This window comes from Lepidothrix coronata, unplaced genomic scaffold (assembly GCF_001604755.1).
Source record: "Lepidothrix coronata isolate B3197 unplaced genomic scaffold, Lepidothrix_coronata-1.0 Scaffold24, whole genome shotgun sequence".
NCBI classification, from domain to species: domain Eukaryota; kingdom Metazoa; phylum Chordata; class Aves; order Passeriformes; family Pipridae; genus Lepidothrix; species Lepidothrix coronata.
Window position 1 is genome coordinate 3147189 of NW_016690204.1, and position 18887 is coordinate 3166075.

The 18887-nt window shown below is 39.2% G+C and overlaps 1 protein-coding gene across 1 annotated transcript in view; it reads left to right on the forward strand.

Annotated features, from left to right (window-relative positions):
- Positions 1-18887, forward strand: part of KIAA0556 (KIAA0556 ortholog) — a 58129-nt gene that overhangs the window by 31574 nt on the left and 7668 nt on the right. Inside the window, exons 14-22 of the mRNA XM_017808683.1 lie at positions 88-822; positions 1429-1637; positions 5315-5378; positions 7281-7458; positions 9615-9780; positions 13663-13820; positions 14157-14221; positions 14572-14682; positions 16478-16617. Coding sequence (XP_017664172.1) covers positions 88-822; positions 1429-1637; positions 5315-5378; positions 7281-7458; positions 9615-9780; positions 13663-13820; positions 14157-14221; positions 14572-14682; positions 16478-16617 — 1826 coding nt within the window. The remainder of the gene's footprint in view (positions 1-87; positions 823-1428; positions 1638-5314; positions 5379-7280; positions 7459-9614; positions 9781-13662; positions 13821-14156; positions 14222-14571; positions 14683-16477; positions 16618-18887) is intronic.

The window sequence follows — 18887 nt, forward strand, 5'->3', positions numbered from 1 at the left end:
ACCAGCATCGTTCTGCAGAGTCCCTGTCGTAGCGGTTTGTTCCCAGTCCTGCTTCTACATTAAATGCCTTTGTAATGTTGTTTTCAGATGAAGACTTTTCCATCAAGGACGTAGCAGCCTCCAGAGCGAAGTGGTGCAGTGAACAAGAACACACTCTGCAGGAGTCCTGGAACTCCTTGGTGAAATTTAATTATTCCCATCGCGGCCGGATCTCCAACATGGATTTTCAAGGGGATATCTTTGATGAGTTCCTCCACCAACAGAAACTCAACCGCTCCGGAGAATGTCAGCAAGTGAGGAAAGAGGGACTGCAAACGCTACCCAAGAGGCAGGAGGAAGAAAGTGCTGTGGAGGCACATGATGGAAATGATTTTAAAATTCCCGTTTTACCTTATGGGCAGCACTTAGTGATAGACATTCGAACAACGTGGGGAGACAGACATTATGTTGGTCTTAATGGAATTGAAGTTTTCAGTTCTAAAGGAGACCCTGTTCAGATTGCAAAAATAACAGCTGAACCACCTGATATAAATATTTTACCAGCTTATGGGAATGATCCCAGAATAATAACCAACCTAATTGATGGGGTAAATCGGACACAGGATGATATGCATCTCTGGCTGGCACCATTTACCCCTGGAAAACCTCACTTTATCTTTATTGACTTTGTGAATCCCTGTCAGGTAGCTATGATTAGGATTTGGAATTACAATAAATCTCGAATCCACTCTTTCAGAGGTGTGAAAGACATTATCATGCTGTTAGATGAACAATGCATCTTTAAAGGAGAAATTGCCAAGGCCTCAGGAACATTGTCTGGAGGTATTCTATCATTTCTTATTTTCTTTGTGGGAACAGCAGTACAATGCAAACAAATGCATTTCACTTGTTTGTTATCTCCTTCCACTTCAAAGCAAGCTGGCACTTTGTCTAGTATTGAATTTAAAAACATAATGCAAAGCCCACTAATGCATTCTTCACTGATACTGTGGATTTAACAGCACACAGAGCTAATCTCCATTCTCAACCATGTCTTAGTATCAGGTCTGTATTTCAATAATATCAGATGGTCACGAGAAATTTAAAAATTTCAGCTTTTTACTTTTTTTCACATGTAATATCTTTTGCAAAAGATGATGGAGAAGCTTTTTTCCCCACTGTCTTTCCTATGTATTCAAAATTTGACTGAATTCTCTAGTTTTTTCTGCTGTGCAGTGTAAGTTTGAGAATGAAATACTGATTATAACAGTATCAGTATCAATTTACCAGAAATTAATAATTCAATATAGCAATCAGTATCAATTTGCCATAAATTATTTTTAAACAAATTTTTGCAAATTAAATGTGAAGAAGGACCAAAAATAATTTTTATCACTCTCTGTATTCTTTTGTATTATTTATCCATTTAATTCTGTGTGTTGCCTTCAGCTCCAGAGCACTTTGGGGACACTATATTGTTCACTACTGATGATGATATTCTTGAAGCTATATACTGCTATGATGAGACTTATGATGGAGAAATGGAAAATGCCAGCTCCTTGAGATATGAGGAAGAGCTAAAGAGGCCAACAACTGCTGACAGGGAGGGAGATGAAAGACCTTTTACACAAGCAGGTTTGAGAACAGAAAACCAACAGGTAGGGCCTTCTCTGTTCAGAACTCTCCATAAATGTCTTTCTGAAACATGACATGGAAGTAACAGACACATTTCCATGGTGAGGTAAAACTCTGCAGAAGAACTAATACAATTAGGACTATTTTGAAGATTTTTTTTTTTCACCAGCTCAATAATTTAAGTGATATTTTAAATCCCTAAAGGTCCTCCAAATTTTGGTTTCCCTGACTCATTAATAAGCCTACAAGGAAAGCTATACTAGATTTTTTTTTTCTTTACTTACTTGGACAGAGATTATAGGGAGTTCTTTTTGATTTAGGTACTCCTGAAGGTTTATGCACTGGCAGTGATACATACAGTTATTCATATAATGAGTAGCTGTCGTCCTTGTCACTCCAAACCAAAGATTTTTCCATATTTTCCACACAGATTATACTCTTGCTGGTTTCTTCCTCCACAAATTAAGTATCTTAAATGAAAAGGATCTCTTCCTGTCCACCCTCCTCTTATTTTCCCTCTCTGTATTTTTTTGGTTAGCATCTCCACAGATTTGTCTGCATGTTGCAGCACAAAAAATGCCTCTTTTCCATGTAGTTGGTATTTTACTCCTTGAAGGAAAGATGTATTTTCAAGCACTGGGGTCTTGCCTTATACCATTCCAGCCCAGTGTCTGAGCAAAGGTCCTGCAACATTTTCTCCTCATGATGGTGTGGGACAGACTTTGACCTGATTTCCTTAAATATTCTACCTTCTCAGAATCTTCTTGAGCACCTACTGTTGCATGAGTGAGGTTCTCTTTTTTCTGGGGGCCACACTTGTGGGTCTGTGAGGAGATCCAAATTCCAGCTGGTTCAGCTGAACTGCTCCCAGGGATATGTGGTTCCTAATGAGCCTTATGTGGTTTTCAAGCCTTCCCATTCTGTCTTGTCCTCTTTTTCTTGTGGCTTACAGGACAAAGGGAAACACAGTGACATTGGAATTTGATGTCACCGTTAGAATCATGAGTCAGTGTCTCTAACACTTGGACTTCTTCATTAATTTTGGTCCCATCTTTGCTTGTGATGTCTTAAACTGTTCAGACACCTTTTGCAGTGCAGGATTTCATGAACACAAATTGAAGTTCACCTTTCTTTTCTTGATCACTTGTTTATTGTGAGCATTCATCAGGACCTCTTCCATGGCAGAAGCCTGGGCCTGTCTGGCCCTTACTCAGTGTCTCTGCCTTTCATTTTGCTGTGATGCCCTTCATCCCCCTGTTCTAACTCTGAAATGTGCTGCATCAGCAGTGGAATAACAAATGCTGTTGTGACTGAGCCATTGATCTCCCTGTCACTGTATATTTGCTGATTTTTTGTGGAGGGATGCTTATGCTACCAGAATGATACAGATCTGCTGGGCAATTTGTCTTCCCCAGCACAACGTTGTCAGACCAGTGTTGGGTTTGAACAGTGTCTGCTGTTGATCATTCCCTGTTCAGTAGGTGAAATGCTGCTTTACTGCACTGCCTACAAAACTTTTCAAAAGCTCTTACAGAAGTGTCTTACTTTCGTGTCGGTGTTATCCGTGGTCATCTGTCTGTCCCACGAGTTCAGGAACCTTTAACATGTTGACTTTTCCAGCAGATTAGACCTGTACCAAGTGCACTTGATTCAGCTCTGTGGGTGCTCAGGGAGAATGTAAGAATAGCACAGAAATGCGGTGGTGTTTCTCTAAAACACTCATCCAGCCCTTAGAAGTGTGTCTCACAAGGACTTCTTCACTTAACCTTTGTGTTTAGTATCCTGCTGCAGATTTTTGTTGCATTAATTCATCTCCTAGCTTTCTGAACCCATGTGCACTTTTACAATTTACAGTGCTCTGTGGCAACTTTCCCAGCAAAGAACCTCTTTCTGTTAGTCTCTAGGTTCCTTTAATGTCCTCTAGTTTTTGTGTTGGAAGAAACTAAACAATTATTCCCCATCCTCTTCTTCGAGCCACTGAAGAGATTTATACCACTGTGTTACAGTCTTCTAAATCTTTTTTTCCAGAATGGTTAGTTCACCTTTAGTTATTCTCACAAGGATGGTGCTATACAGTATGGTCAGGGGGAGGACCATGGTAATACTTCCTGCTTTTTATTGCTTTTCCAATAGCTCCTGTACTGTGGTGCTGTTTTGTTTTAGCCATAAGAATCTAACAGCACAGGTAGGACAATGCTCACAAGCAGAAATAGTTGGAATAGCAGAAAGTTAGAGCATGTCTGAAAGAAAATATAGTGGGCACCAGTGGAATAAGCGATCTGAGTAGACAAGAAAGGGAGAAAAGAGGTGATAATGTGGCTGGCACAGATGGTTTATGGTTTACAAGGGAGGGCATTATTTTGCAATCTATAAAACCAGTAACTTTGTTATGCCCATGGGTTTTGATTTTCAGTAAAGTTACAAATTTGAATTCCCAGGCTGGTCTTTTAAAGTTGTTCTAAGGAAGAGGCATCAGATATCAAAGACAGAGTCACTGTTTTGCATGAAAAGCCCCCAACAGGAAGAGTTTTCCACCTTCTGTAGCTTCCTTGTGTGTGGGTATTTATTTCAGTGCACAAGTCTTGTCCCGTTTCACCTGAATTACCTTAATTACCACAGGGACATTTGCTGCCACATGAAGGATATTGCAGTCTGGGAAGAGACATCTGACATCCAGGATGTCAGTGGTTATACTGCAGAGATCTGATGGAACAGTAGGAGAACAGTGATGACAAGTCTTTTATTTATTTTTAGGCACAATGGAGGTCCATTTGATGTATTCTGGATGACAGGAAGTTTACTTCTAATGATAAATTAAACTATAGAGAAGTCTGGACTTCTAATTTCCTGTTTGGCTTTTTGACTACTAATGAGGATTGAGCTGATGTTTTTATAGAGCTACTCATAAAAATGCCAAGATGTCATTCTAATCTGCTTTATTAATTTTGGAGCCCAATACTGGTATATGTAAAGTTAGGATTGTTTTCCTCCAGTGTAGCATTTTTCCATTTACCCACAGTGAACAGAATCAGCCATTTTATCACACTCAACTCAATGAAATGAACTTTATCTCCAACCCACTGCCATTTTTCTTTGTCTTTATTACCCTGATTGCCCCAGTATGATCAGCAGGTTTTGCCATCTGTTTATTCCCTCTCTGGTTTGCTGTGCTGAATAGCACAGGCTCTTTTTCATTAGTGTTGTCAGAGAACAAGCACAAACTTTTGGGCAAGTTTGCTTGTTTGTTCTGCCTCTTAGTTCTTGAGAAGGAATTGTGGTGCACTCTCTGGTCTTGACTTCCTTCCAGACTTCTTGTCTCTGCAATGCATTTGCAACATATTGCAAATACAGCATATTATCATTTGCTAATGGCAATCTGCAGGTAAATAAGAATGACTTAAGAATTTCAGCCTCTTTGAGAATAGGTATTTCACAGTACAGAGTCTCCCATTCAACATTTCTGTATGAACTAACCAAGAGACCTCACCCTAACAGTCTTGATTTTCTAAGGATCCATATGATCTTTTACATTTTGGGACATGTTTTCCATTATTAGCAGGACAGCCAGGGTGGGGAGGCAAAGGGGAGATGGATATATAAAAGGCTGGATGTAGTAAAAACCAAAGGAACAGACATAAAAACTCTAGAAACAACGCCTGTAATGTATGTATAATGTTGCACCTGTTGACTTTCTTTTTAGGTTCTAGAGCCAGACTCTTTCTCTGAATGTACACCTAAGGAGACAGGAATATTTACTGGAAAATGTAAGTTCTTACACTTCTTCCTTAACCACCTTGTGGCCAAACATGTTATCAAGGAGGACCTGATTTGTCAGAGCTGAACAGAACTTTGTGACAGATGTCAGGTCTAGAATAAAGAAGAGAAATTGAATATTTAAGGCAGAAGCTTTGTTTACTATGGCATTTACAACATTATATCGTAACAGTTGGCTTTTAATCTCAGAAAAATAACATTAGCCATTTGCCTAGTCCCTGAATGGGATTTCTAATAGCTGTGGCCCTTACCCAGTAATTCTCTCCCAATCCTGTGTATTTCTGTAGACTGACTGAATTTTTCAGATTGGATTGACAGTAGAAACCCCACAGTAGAGCTGGATCAGAATGTTATATCCATGCTTAAAGTACCTGTTTCCTTTATCCTGTACAAACCCAACTCTCTGTGGGGTCCAGGGAGCTTCTGGATGGCCCAAAAGCTTCAGGATCAGCTCCTGGTCCTTTGACAAGAATTTCCAGTGGGGTGTTAGGAAATCTTTTTCACCCTGGGGACAGTCAGACACAGGAATAGGGATTGAGAGAGGGTCTGAAATCTGCCAGCCTTGGAGACATGTAGACTTCCATGGGATAAATTCCTTGGAGACCTGATCTAATGGACATGCCCTGAGCTTGGAGGTGGATTAGACACCTCCAGAGGTCCTTTTCCCCCTGCAGCATCCTCAGATTCTCTGAAGGCATTGCCATGGTGAAGTGAACACTAAACCCTGTGCGAATGGCTGCTCCTCCCTGGCTTTTCCATGGGAAAATATATTCTGATTTTTCCTGAGATGTATTAAAAAAAAAACTTGCTTGTAAAAGCAAGTAAAAAAACATGCCTGAACCTTGAGCAATTTTAGTTTTAGCAATGGTCTTGGGAATAGCATCTAATATCAATGTAGCCAAATTTGTCAGCTAACAGAACTATTTATTTCTTTGTGTCCTTGCAAATGCTAATGAGATCTTACACCCAAGGGAATTTATGTGTATATCAAGACTTGCTATAGCTATTTAAAGGTATTTGGGCAGGATGGCTTAATAGGTTTAATGCTTGTTTGTTTTTCAGGACACCATGACTACTGGTGCTTCTTTAGACACTATCCAACCTGATTAGTTGTGGATTTCTGTAGTGTGGGAAATGAAAGATATCTTTAATTTACAGTGATGGATTTTTTTGTGGAACCTGATCAGACTGAAATATTACTTGTTATATCTGTGTATGCTATTTCTGTTTTTTTTTCAGTAAGGCATAAAACAGGTGGATCTGAGGATACATATACAACCTTTTGTTTGTTCAGTTTTTCTTTCCTATTTATTTTCCAGAGATGCAGGCTAATCATTAATTAATAATATTAATATTGCTGCTTTTCACTGATGCTGTCCCATTAAAATACTTCCATGTGTCCAGTTCTGATGTGAAGGTAGTATCTTAAAAACATCAGCAAAGCAAATTTGTGTTTTGCTTTATCTCTGAGCTGGTGTTCTCCAACAATTTATGGGATTATGAGAGGCTGGATTTATAGGAACATATATAGTCATTTAGCTGGTGAAAGATGATGGATAGACTTCAGACCAATCTGTCTTCTCTGTGTCTGCATAATCACAAAATCTGTCATGTAACTGCTTAAATGTGTCACTGAGTTGCTGTCAGTCTGCAATCACAGTAATGAGACACTTGGTAATGTGCTTGATCAGGAGCTGGGTGGTTAAAAGTGAACGAGGTGTTGGCAGCCCACTACAGGGCTAATACAGGCCAGGAAATATCCAAATCCAGCAAATAAAGTGATTTAATCTCTACAAAAATATACATGCTGCTAACCATTGGGACTTGCATGCATGTTTATATTGGCTCCTTCCTTCAAACTAGATAAATTATATGCATGTTCTTTTATAAAGGCCTGCAGCTGAATTTTACCATGACCTGGGGAGACTCCCATTACCTCGGACTGACAGGACTTGAAGTGATAGGAAAGAATGGTCAAGCACTAAAAATCAGCACAGAACAGATTTCTGCTTCACCCCAAGACTTAAATGATCTTCCAGAGTACACAGGAGATTCCAGAACGTTGGAAAAGTAAGTAAAGGAAAGACTTGGATGCATTTTACATCAGATTTGATAAAGTGACAGAATTATATAAGCTTCTATTATGCTAACACATGGTAATGCAAATATGATTTTCATCCCATCACTGCTCATTCTTGGAATTCACAAGCTGCCCAGGAACAGCTTGTTGTAGAAACATGAATGAGATGTTTCCAAAAGTTGGTGTTTGAGTTAGGAGATGGTAACAGGCCTGGTTGGTATTTCTGCCAAGGACTTTCCAGGAAGATATGTGGGTGTTCTGAAGCATCTGTCTGTGCATATTCACTGATATTTATGCAGGATTTCTGGACAACTTCAAGGAAAATTTTCAACTTAGCAAACAGTGAGGATGTATTTGGGAATTGCACAGATAGGTGCCATTCTTTTGGCAATTTTTGCAGCTTTTTTTTTTTGTAATTTTAATGAAGTTTTATTCATTGACAAGTATATTTCCTCAAATTAACTTGTACTTCCTAAATGGCAGCAGTATAGAAATCACAAGCTGTAGATCTGGAGAGGACTTGGCATTTGGTTGTTATTGAAGCTGCATCCTGTTGTTTCTGAGTCATATCTCCATTTTAAAGGGTATTTTCAGTTGCAGTCCTCTGCTCTGGCATGTTTATGGTCTGTGACTGGGTTTATGAATTAGGACTTTTCAAAGTCTCTGTAGAGTCTTCCTTAGAATTTTGTATTTATTTATATTTATTTACATGTGCACTAACTCTGTTATTTGTAATTTCTGCTAATCTGACTAATGCAGATATCAAATTTACTTGTATATAATTACTTGTTTCTTCTGCCTATTTGTGTGAAAATCTCATCTGTAGGCACTAAGATCTAAGAAATTTTCCCTGATGTATTTTAGGAATTTTATTTATGGTGCCTTTTCCTTGCCAGCTTTCCTACTGTTTTTTGGCCTGTGCACACACATTTAACCTTCCAGAGTTTACAATCCTATCAATTTAGGGGTTTTTTGATCATTAATTTTGTTGAAAGATGGCTTTTAATAAATTTGTTTATCCTGCTACTGAGCCAGGCTGCCTTTGAGTTTTCAAGTCCTCCCCCTTTCTGATGTCTTTCTTAGTAAGCGAGATACATTTTTAAATCTTTCTTTTACATACTGGATTGTTTTGCTTAAGAACTTCTTTGGGCACAAGAAATAGAGGCTTTTTTGGCTTTTGGTATTTCTGGAAGCATGTTGAATTTGAGTACACTACAGTGCTCTTCAGCTGTGGCATTTGGAATAAGTCCTGTGTGCTCTTCAAGTCAAGAATTATGTCTTCTCTCATGGACTCCCTAATCAGCTCTTCTGTGAAAGAGTCATTATTCAAATCTTTTTCTTTAAGGAACTGCCAAGTCTGGCACTCATTCTTCCATTAAACTTTTAAATAAATATTAAGTATATAGTTACTTTTTTGGGCAGTGTACCAAAGTAATTACAGTGGACAATTAATTCATATTCGTTACTCCATCTTTGTGTGCCGTAGTTTGCAGTAGGAGAATATAAAGTCAGGATTCCAAAATGAGGAAATAACAGATTTAACTTTATCTAGCCAGCCTGAAGTCTGTGCTGTTATGAAAAGACATTGTCCTGCTGGTAGGAAGCTTTCTAAAAAAAGTAGGGATGTGGCTGACTGTGGGCATGAAGAAGGACGTGAGCAAACTCTGGCTCTGCTCAGGGTTATCCAGCTGCCATCCAGTTCCTTGTTGGATTCAGTAGAGTTGTGTTGGCATAGTAACACACTGCAGAGTGCCAGACAGACTAGTGTAGGCATGGAACTATATTAATAAATTACATTGTGGCTGGGCCTTAGAGTTTTGCCTTCAGCCACTTTGGTACAAAGGTAGTTGAGCTTTCCTCTGCCCACCCCTGTTCACACGGGGAAAACCTATGGATTTTGCTGGTTTTCCTCAAACAGACCCAGCTAAAGAAAATACTGGTTTTTCTCCCCCCACTGTCTTTAATTCAATAATTGCTTGTTATTTTTGATGCTTACTGTGCTTTTTAATTCATGCACATGGGCACAAGAAGCCCTGGAAGCTGAAAGCAGCACCTAGAATGAACTGAACATCTAGTAAAGTCACTGCTTTCCATGAGAGAAGCCAGCTTCTCCCTTCCTGCAGCTAATGGATTTTTCTCTTTGTAGGTTAATAGATGGGACTAATATCACAGTAGAGGATGACCATATGTGGCTCATTCCTTTCTCTTTTGGAGAAGATCATCTGCTCACAATCCATTTTGATAAAATTGAAAGTATCGCAGGGCTTCGCTTTTGGAACTATAATAAATCTCCAGAGGATACCTACAGAGGGGTAAGTAAAAGAAAAGGAGCACTGCCAGCAAAAATATACAGCAGTGCATTGGAAAATTGGTACTATGATGAATGAATATAGCTGCCTTAATGGAACACCATAAATCTCTCTAGATTGTCTGAGTCTGAATTTTGTGGCAGGTTTAATGCATTCCTGTCTCCACAAACAGCACACATTGAAAAAAAAGCCAGAGATACTTTAAAGAAATCTTCAAAGCTGATTTTTCTAAGAGACACATACAATACCACATATTATTTTCGAGATATATGATTCTCAAGAGGTATCCTCTCAATAGCTAATATTTAGACCTACCATACGATCCTGTGTTTCCTGGAATGCAGGGAATGATGTAAGAGGGAAACTTTTCCCATAGAAATTCTGTTTAGTTAAGTTTCAGAAGGCCATTCAATACTGCCTCTTCCAAGAAGCAAGAAGAGTCACTTGAACCCTTAACTGGGAAAGCTGATATCTTTAAACAGTTTGCTGAAATAGTTTAGCTAAAAATGTAAAACATACCTCCTCTTTTCTTTTTCCAAATTTGTTTGGTTTATATTTGTTTTTTTCATACTGAATTATTGGAATTGACTGGCAATTGGCACCTTTTGGAGATAATTTTACACCTTGTTGGCAATCTGAGTTTGGCTGTCCCTCGTTTCTCTGCTGTATTTGCACTTGAAATGATAATGAAACAGTAGCTGCTGTTCACTGCACAGAAAGTTTATGGATCCATTTGTTTCCAGACCTCCCCTTTTGCACAGAACTGTTGCATTCTTGATGTCCAAATTCAATCAGTAGATAAGAAGAAAAACGTTGATTTGTAATAAACTGAGAGACAGGACAAAAAGGCTCAGCAGAGTTCTGGGAAAAAAATCTACAACTGAAATTGGAGGCCTGGAACATTCATAGGATTGGGCAAGATAGTGGCAAAGTTACACAACTGTGTCTTTGTGTAAATTTACCTTTCAGGAATTGCTTTAATGTGAGCACTGCCTGGCATCTTTTACTATCAGCACGGGGGCTCTTGGTGCTAAAGACTCCCAGAAGGCCAGAGCATAAGATCTTTCAATTCAAGCACAATTGATCTGGAGATTTCAACATATGGCACCTCATTTTGTGCCACGTTGCATTAACCCAGCATGTTTGACACATGGGAGGGTTCTGGAGCATTTTGAGCTTCCCATCTCAATATACCCCCTGTATAAATTAGGGGTTTTGGTGACATTTGTGTCCTGATTTCAGCTGGGATAGAGTTAGTTTTCTTCCTGGGTTTGGGGTGAGAATAATGTTGAGAACACATTGATGTTGTTGCTGAGCAGTGCTTACTAAATCTCTAAAATCTAACGTGGAATTTGGAGGCCAAACCAAGAAGAAAAAGGAAGAAAGGTATATTTTCAGCAGTTTGCTTGGCTAGGTAAGAAGAAGAAGTGAGTGTGATACAGGTGCCCACCTGCAAGCCTACTGAAAGTCCCATAACAGTTAGTGGGTACAATTAAAAGGAGTACAATCTAAAGTGGGTACAGTTTAAAAGGATAAAATAAATGCAGTGCTGTAAAAGGATAAAATAAATGATTTGGAAAACTGAAAATGCAAGATATTGGCTGGGTCACAGTAAAGAGGCTTTAGGCTGTAAACCTGGGGGCATCATGACATCTGTCTCTTGAAGTATTGCTGTTCCTTCTAAGAAAGAGTCCCTGGGCATGAGATATGATGATATTCTAGGCAGCTGCAGGCTGCTGGATTCTATTCACAGCTTTAGTGTGAGAGGGTAATGGCAGGGAACTGTCAGAATGAAGACTTGGGTGCTATTTCCAGCTCTGTGAAAAATCACCTTGTGAAAGCTTTGTTATGCCATTTGTAAAATGCAATATGTGACGGCCAAGTGCCTCCTCAGATGATGAGAATTACTTAGGAATGAGAGCTGGAAAGGGCACATAAATATGAGCAGCTGTGGTATAATAGGTAAGATTTCATCTCTGAGGCTCCAGACTTCCCATTCACGACGTGTGTCCGTTTGGGAAAGTGTATTTCAGTGGGTTTTTCACTTCCCCTCCTTATCCTGACAGACTTATTCAGCTCGAAAGTAGCACGCAGAGTTTCTGATATGAAAAGGATATTCCCTTTCTTTGCTCCCAAGTGTATTAAAGATGAGAGCAGAAATACTTATTTCTCCATACTTTGTAGTCACACAAACATTCCTTCCTAATTAATCTTCAGGCTGTTTGGAAATGAACTGAGCACCTCCTCTAGTGTAGTAAAATACCCGAGGTTTTCAAACCAAGAAAAAAAAAAAATCTTCCTGAAGATTAGTTTCTTTTGGGATGTTGCATGTAATTATAATTGGATAAAACATCCTTTACAAATGGAAAAGAGGTGAGAACTGTTATGAATATCAGGTCACTGATAATATACAGGACTAGCAGAATGCTCAGAATATGTTAAAATTCTTAGATAGACACCTGAAATGTGAATTTTAACTATAAATATTGCATATATATTTTTAATAGATCCTAATAATGAAAATATTTGCATACAAGCCTAAGTTAACCTCAAATTATCTTTTATATATTGGGCAGCATGAAATCTAAAGATAAGAAAACTTACCTTTAGACTAAATTAAGTTTTTTGCTAAATAAATGAATCTGTTTTGGTGCAGTCCATTAATCAGCAGGCTTGAATTGTAGTGCCAGTTATAAGGGCACATTGTTACATTTTACAGGTGTTATTCCTTCCACACTGGTACTTAATGAAAGACTCAGGGCAATAAATACTGCTTATGATTAAGTTAAATTTAACATATTTCAGGGCAAGATGCAGTGATTAATTGTTGCTGCATGATCGAATTGTTCTGTGACTGGGATCGTGGACACAACACCAGATGGTGCTGATGGGGGAGGGTGAAGGGGCCAGGGCTCCTGCATCATTTGAATAAATATGACTGAATTATTCAGTTTAATCTTCAGAGCTTGTATAAGACGTGTTTGCATCTATGATGTGGACACAGCTCAATTCTTTCTGTCTGGTGCAGGTACCTTTTCTTTATTCATATGCCCTTAGGTTACACAAAGCACTGCTTGGCAGATGAGTTTGCATGATCCTGGAAAAGTCCAAGTGCCACCTGCCACAAAGATGAATAGCCCTGGTGAAAGACAGGTTTCTGTAAATGCAACAGAGCCACAAAAGGCTGCTCTGGAGAGGGCACCACACTCTGGGATTTCTGGAAGGGTGGCTCCAGCCAGGGCTGAGCAATCAGGCCTAACCCAGCAGTGCATTCAGGTGCATGATGAGTCTACTGTCTCCTAAAATCACCTTTGTGACATGTGCTGGCTGAAAAGCCGAGTTTTTCCATTCTGATCACGTGTGTAAATGTTGCTGCAGGCTCAGGAATCAGAATTGTTTAGGTTGGAAAAGATTGAGGTCATAGAGTCCACCTGTAAATCCAGCACTGCCAAGGCCACCACTAAACCATGTCCCCAAGTGCTTCATCTACACATCTTTTAAATCCTACCAGGGACTGGGACTCCCTCACTTCCCTTGGTGGCCTGTTCCAGTCTGTGAAGGGAAGCTTCAGTTTGCTGAGATCTAGTGAGATGCATTAATTGAAGGATCTGTAAATACATTTTCTTTTATATTTTCCCCCCCAAATCCTCACCTCTCCCATCCCCATCAACGTCAGTGATGACACTGAACTGCACACTGAGGGTTGCAACTGGTATCTGCAGGCTTAAACTTTCTTTTGCCAAAGGATGTCACACTACACAGGAATGAAATAAAACCAGCAAAATAACTGAAATTGTTTCAGCCTCTGAAGTGAATGCAGTTGTTTGCAATCTATTTTAATTTGTGTCATGTCATGTAAACTCATGTTCTGTTGTTTTAAACAAGGCCAAGGTGGTCCACGTGTTGCTGGATGGGCACAGCATCTCCCCGCCGGAGGGGTTCCTCATCCGCAAGGGACCAGGAAATTGCCACTTTGACTTTGCCCAAGAGATTCTCTTTCTTGACTGTCTGCAGCCCCAGCCAACTAATAAAGTGCACAGAAGGTAAAGTGGGATGTTTCTGTTGTCTGAACCACATGATTTCTCTTCACTGTTTTCCTATTCTTCCTATTCTTCCCTATTCTCTCAATTGTAGTCTCTCAATTGTACGAGACACCTGGATGAAAATATGGAGCACTTAGAGCAGAGTGTTTAATTGGGTCTTAATTATAAACTGTTACCCAGATTTTATTGAGATCAGAGGACAGTCTAGTCCATAATTGCAGGTGGAGGGGCCAGGGAGGCTGTTTGTAGAGGCTTAGTCCTTTGGGTTTGTTCTCTTCTTTTCTGAATGAGCCAGTGGTACATAAAAAACCTGTTTTGTCTTGGTTTTTTTGGCAGGACTGGATCAAAGAGAATGGAACAAGCCAGCATGGACTATGAAGCACCCTTAATGCCATGTGGTTGTATCCTCCTCTGTCATTTTCTTACTTGTCATAGAGAATGTTTTAAGAGTTATATGCTGTGGTTATGAGTCCTGAGCTTTTTGAATCCAACAATTTCTAATGCTTTAAGAAGTTAACAGGATACCAAGAACATGAGAAAGTATGACTTAGGAATAAATAAATGGAACATAATAGATGAATGTGTGGCCTGTTTTCAGATACTCTGATAGCTTTTTCTCCTGAACTGCAAATAAGAGTGTTGGACATGGAGGTGTGGGCTGCACAATACTTTTTCAAACTGCAAATTAAATAGTCTGTTAGGACACAGTAACAGTACTGAAATTTTTCCTTAACAGCATTTTGCTTTTTAGTTGTTTTCCAGTTTCAGCTCCTGACAAGCTGGGGTGATCCATACTACATTGGTTTGAATGGACTGGAGTTGTTCAATGAACATGGAGACCAAATCTTACTAACTGAGAACAGTATCCTTTTCACACCAAGCACTTCTGTCCCTGTGGACACACAGTTTGCTCCCTTCAGATTTTCGTATGGCATCACTTGCTACTTCTTCCATTTCCAGTTTATCCTGTGTGATTAACTCTGCTTCTGTTTCTCTCTTTTTGTGTGATGAATATTGCTTCTGTATGTTTTTATGTATTCTATATAGTTTCAGAAAAGTATGTACTTGGGATGCACCAGTAAAGCAGGATAAGGTTAGAGAAGGGAAGGCTTAAGAAGGACATGGTATTTTTTGCTGTTGACATTTATTTCTTCTGAGGAATGGAAGGACCAGAAAGTTTGCTGAGCTGTAAATTCACAAGAAAAGGTTGAACTCGGTGCCTTTTTTTTGTGGAAGCTTTCACTGGGCCTCAGGAAAGGAATTTTTCATAGCTCTTGTTCTGGAGATTTAGGCTGTTCCAGAAACTTGATCCAGTCATGGAGATCAGGGCTGAGGGTTTGAATTTGATTCAGTGTTCCCTGGATAACCAACAGAGGGAATGAAGGGCATGTTTGTGAGATTGGCAGTCATCAAGGTGACACTTCCATGCTCTGTCCCAGCATACAGTTCAGATACAATACCCAACATACAATTCACATGGTTCACTTACATGGCAGAAACACTTCTTAGCCAACTAGAAAGAATAAATAGCACAAATGCTGCATGAATTGTATGTCTCTAAGGATCCTCATTGCCTAAGAAATAGGAGATACAGTGAAAAGGCAATAAAGGCTTTTTCCCAGTTTTTGTTTGTATCTTGTGTGATAGTGATGGACTTGAAACATTTGTAATGGACAAGAGGCATTTTGAAATTGAAAAGTAACAAATTGGTTTTAAGAGCAAGGGATCTTTAACTTAGCTGGGATGGCTTTACAGTGCAAACCAGTGCCAGGTAAAGAACCCTCAGCTCCTTTTGAATGATCTCCTGCTCCTGCCTGTACAGTGGGGTTGATGGGATGTGTTGGGATCCTAAAAAAGCATATTTGTCTTAGTGCAGTACTTAATGTGATAATTCACTCCTGAGTCTGGAGCTTTTCTTAAACACTTGAGGCATTGCTGTGTTATTCCTGAAATTCTTTATAAATACTTAGAGACTCAGGCCTTTTAGAAAGCAGGATAAAAGGGAAATTAATATCCCTGAAACTGGATTGCTCAGGATTTATAATGCTGAAGACAGTGCCATCCATCCACATTTCTTTGTCTTTAACATACATGTCTTTAACATACATATGTTTTTAACATAAATATTCTCTTACAGAGAAAATCTGGTTGCCTGTTCAGTGGGAGGTTTAATCTTTCCCTCTCAAGGAGCTGATAAAAGGTCTTATTAGACAGTTAGTGATTTTTACCACAAACCTTGAGAAACCCAAGCAAACCCTAGTCTGATGGCTACCTCCTGCAAGGATACTTACCTTGAGATAGGTTTGATATGAGGAGTTTTCACAAGCTTATCATAAAAGATGGGGCTTTGTCACCAAGGAACTGAGATGTGCCTGTTCCTGATGACAGAACTTTATTGATGAAGTCATAAATACATATTTGAAAATAAACTAAATAGTAAGTTTATTGCTATTTTAAAAATAAATTGGAGTGCCAGAGTCTTTAAGGGTTGTCCTGCTTTTAAAAATGTGCCCCCACACTACTTACGTGAAGCACTTGGAGCACTGTTGTCACGGTGAATACTCGTCCATGGAGTTGGGGACAGCAAGCATGAACCTTTAAATGTGCTGTTTCTGAAATGTTGCTTTCAGTTATTTCACACTTAAAGCTTTTCTCAGACATTGCTGCTTTTCCAGACAGTGTCAACATTTTGGAAGATGTGTCTGGAGACATCCGAACTCCAGACAAACTCATTGACAGAGTCAATGACACGACTGATGGCAGACACATGTGGCTGGCACCAGTTCTGCCTGGCTTGGTACATTTTTCCCTTTCCATTCTGTTTTAGTGGTGTGTGTGGATGTAGCTGGAAGCATAGAGGGAAGGGGAAACATGCATAATTTATAGGTAAACTTGATATTAGTACCTGATATTAAATCACTGCTTTTTAGAAGAAGTGCTTTTTATTCCAGCTTCTCTCCACTGCTCAGGCAGCAGCAATAGAGGTTTCCCAGGTTTGTAATTCCTGTCTCCATGGTGCAACAGCAGAATTTCCAAGGCTGGTAGATGGTTTTTGAGTTATTGTGATAAAGATAATGACAGAGGAGCTTAATGTGTGTATTTTGTGCAATAAACACCTTTCAAACTGGAGTGAACCGGGATCTTAAATTCATTTTTACAAAATGCAGTGAATGTTGTTCCAGCAGTAAGAATTATATTTAATCTCATTTCCTGTGTTGAATTCAAATCCATAGATTATGGATGGCAGACTTAAGTATTTCATGTCCTAAGGCCACAAGTGATTCAGCCCTTTTAGTAGTCCCATGTTTAGATATGGAACATCAAATATCTAAACAGGAAAAGCAGATGAATTTCGATAAGTTCTGACCTTGTTTTGGGAGAGGACATTTTTTATGGGCCTGTTATGGACATCATTAAGCTGTGTTTATTTCTTAGGAGAGGATGGATTTGAAAAGAGAACAAAATGTAAACCTGGCGTGATACGTTATAACTGTGTTGGGAAAATCCTTACTCTGTTATTAACTGGAATTTTAAAAGCACGGAATTAAGCCAGTTTTTATCATTATATGTTGTAATGCAGTGGGTGTAATAAGATAAAGTTTTTAAGTATACTTGGGAATAGTGACCACTTGCATTTCTTAGGAAAGTGGAAGGTCTGTGTAATGCTTGAGGGTCGTACTGTGTAGATCCCACATTCTGAATCCTGGTAATTTGATGGAATGCTCAGATATCCATCATAACGTGACAAATGATTGATTTGACAGCCAGCTGAGTTTGCTCCTGTCCTTACAAAAGCCACGCTTGCAGAGGCTGTTTCACTGGGGCAGAAAGGGAAATAACAGTCCCTGGAGTTCTGGCAGAGGTGCCCACGCTGCTTTGTGTTGCTCTGTCTGACACCAAAGTACTGCAGAAGAACATAAAATACCAGTATTAAAGGGTAAATTGATAATGTGTGAAATGCAGGAGGCAGAAGCAGTTTAATGGCACTTTCTGTCCTTGAACTGTAGCAAATTACACCTTTTTAAGACCCACAGAGTACTTTTCTCTCCTCCATCTTCCCTGGGATGGTTGTTCAGCCAGGAAGTACAACTGGATTAAGCAATCAGGGTGTTGATGCTCAGCCTCTGTAGCTGCTCCAAAACACTCAGGCTGCCTGGAAAGCTGCATTAACTCTTTGCTATATAGGAAGGCTCAAAAGCTTGAAGGAAATTTATGTTATAGCTTTTCTTTTCTAAATGTCTTTTTCTTTCTGATTCTGTAAGTGTTTTTACCTTTTGCAAGTTTGTTACTAATTAAGTAGAATTTGAATGCTTTGTTCCCCTGTTACTGATTGTCATTTTATTTATTTGTTTGAATGGATTTTTTAATCAAATTTATTATTTGCTGTGGGACTAACAATTGCTAGTGGGAGACAGCCCCAGTTGTGTTGTGGAAAATCATAGATACAAACATTCCTATTGATCCCATTTACCTTTCTTTCTTCAGTTAAAAAAAAAAAAGCATAATGATTTAATATATGTTATGATATCTCCTCTAATACATCAAAGGATTAAAACTTCAGAGGATGCTAAAGATGAAGCTTAAGATATGTTGATCCAAAGTTGATATAGTGGCTCATAAAAGGAATAGCATAGAATTAACTGTAACAGGCAAGATTGGTTTCCTACAGGCTAATCTTTGGCTTTAGCATCTTGGCATGAGTGTCACTGAAAGTAAAGTGAATAATACATCAAGCAATAATTGTTTAGGAAGCATCTGGAGAATTATCTCTACATTCCACTTAGTGTAACTCACACAAAAATTGCAAAATTTCTGGGAGAGCTTTCAAAGTCAGGGGATACGGGAGAAATTTTAGTCTTGCAAATAGAAAGGTGGATTCCATTCATATTTGGTAGAAAGAAATGGAATAGGGTAGAATAGAATTGTAGAATGGGTTGGAAGGGACTTTCAAGCCCATCTCAACCAACCCATGAGCAGGGACATTTTCCACTATCCCAGGTTGCTCCAAGCCCCATCCAACCTGGCCTTGGACACTTCCAGGGATGGGGCAGCCACAGCTTCTCTGGG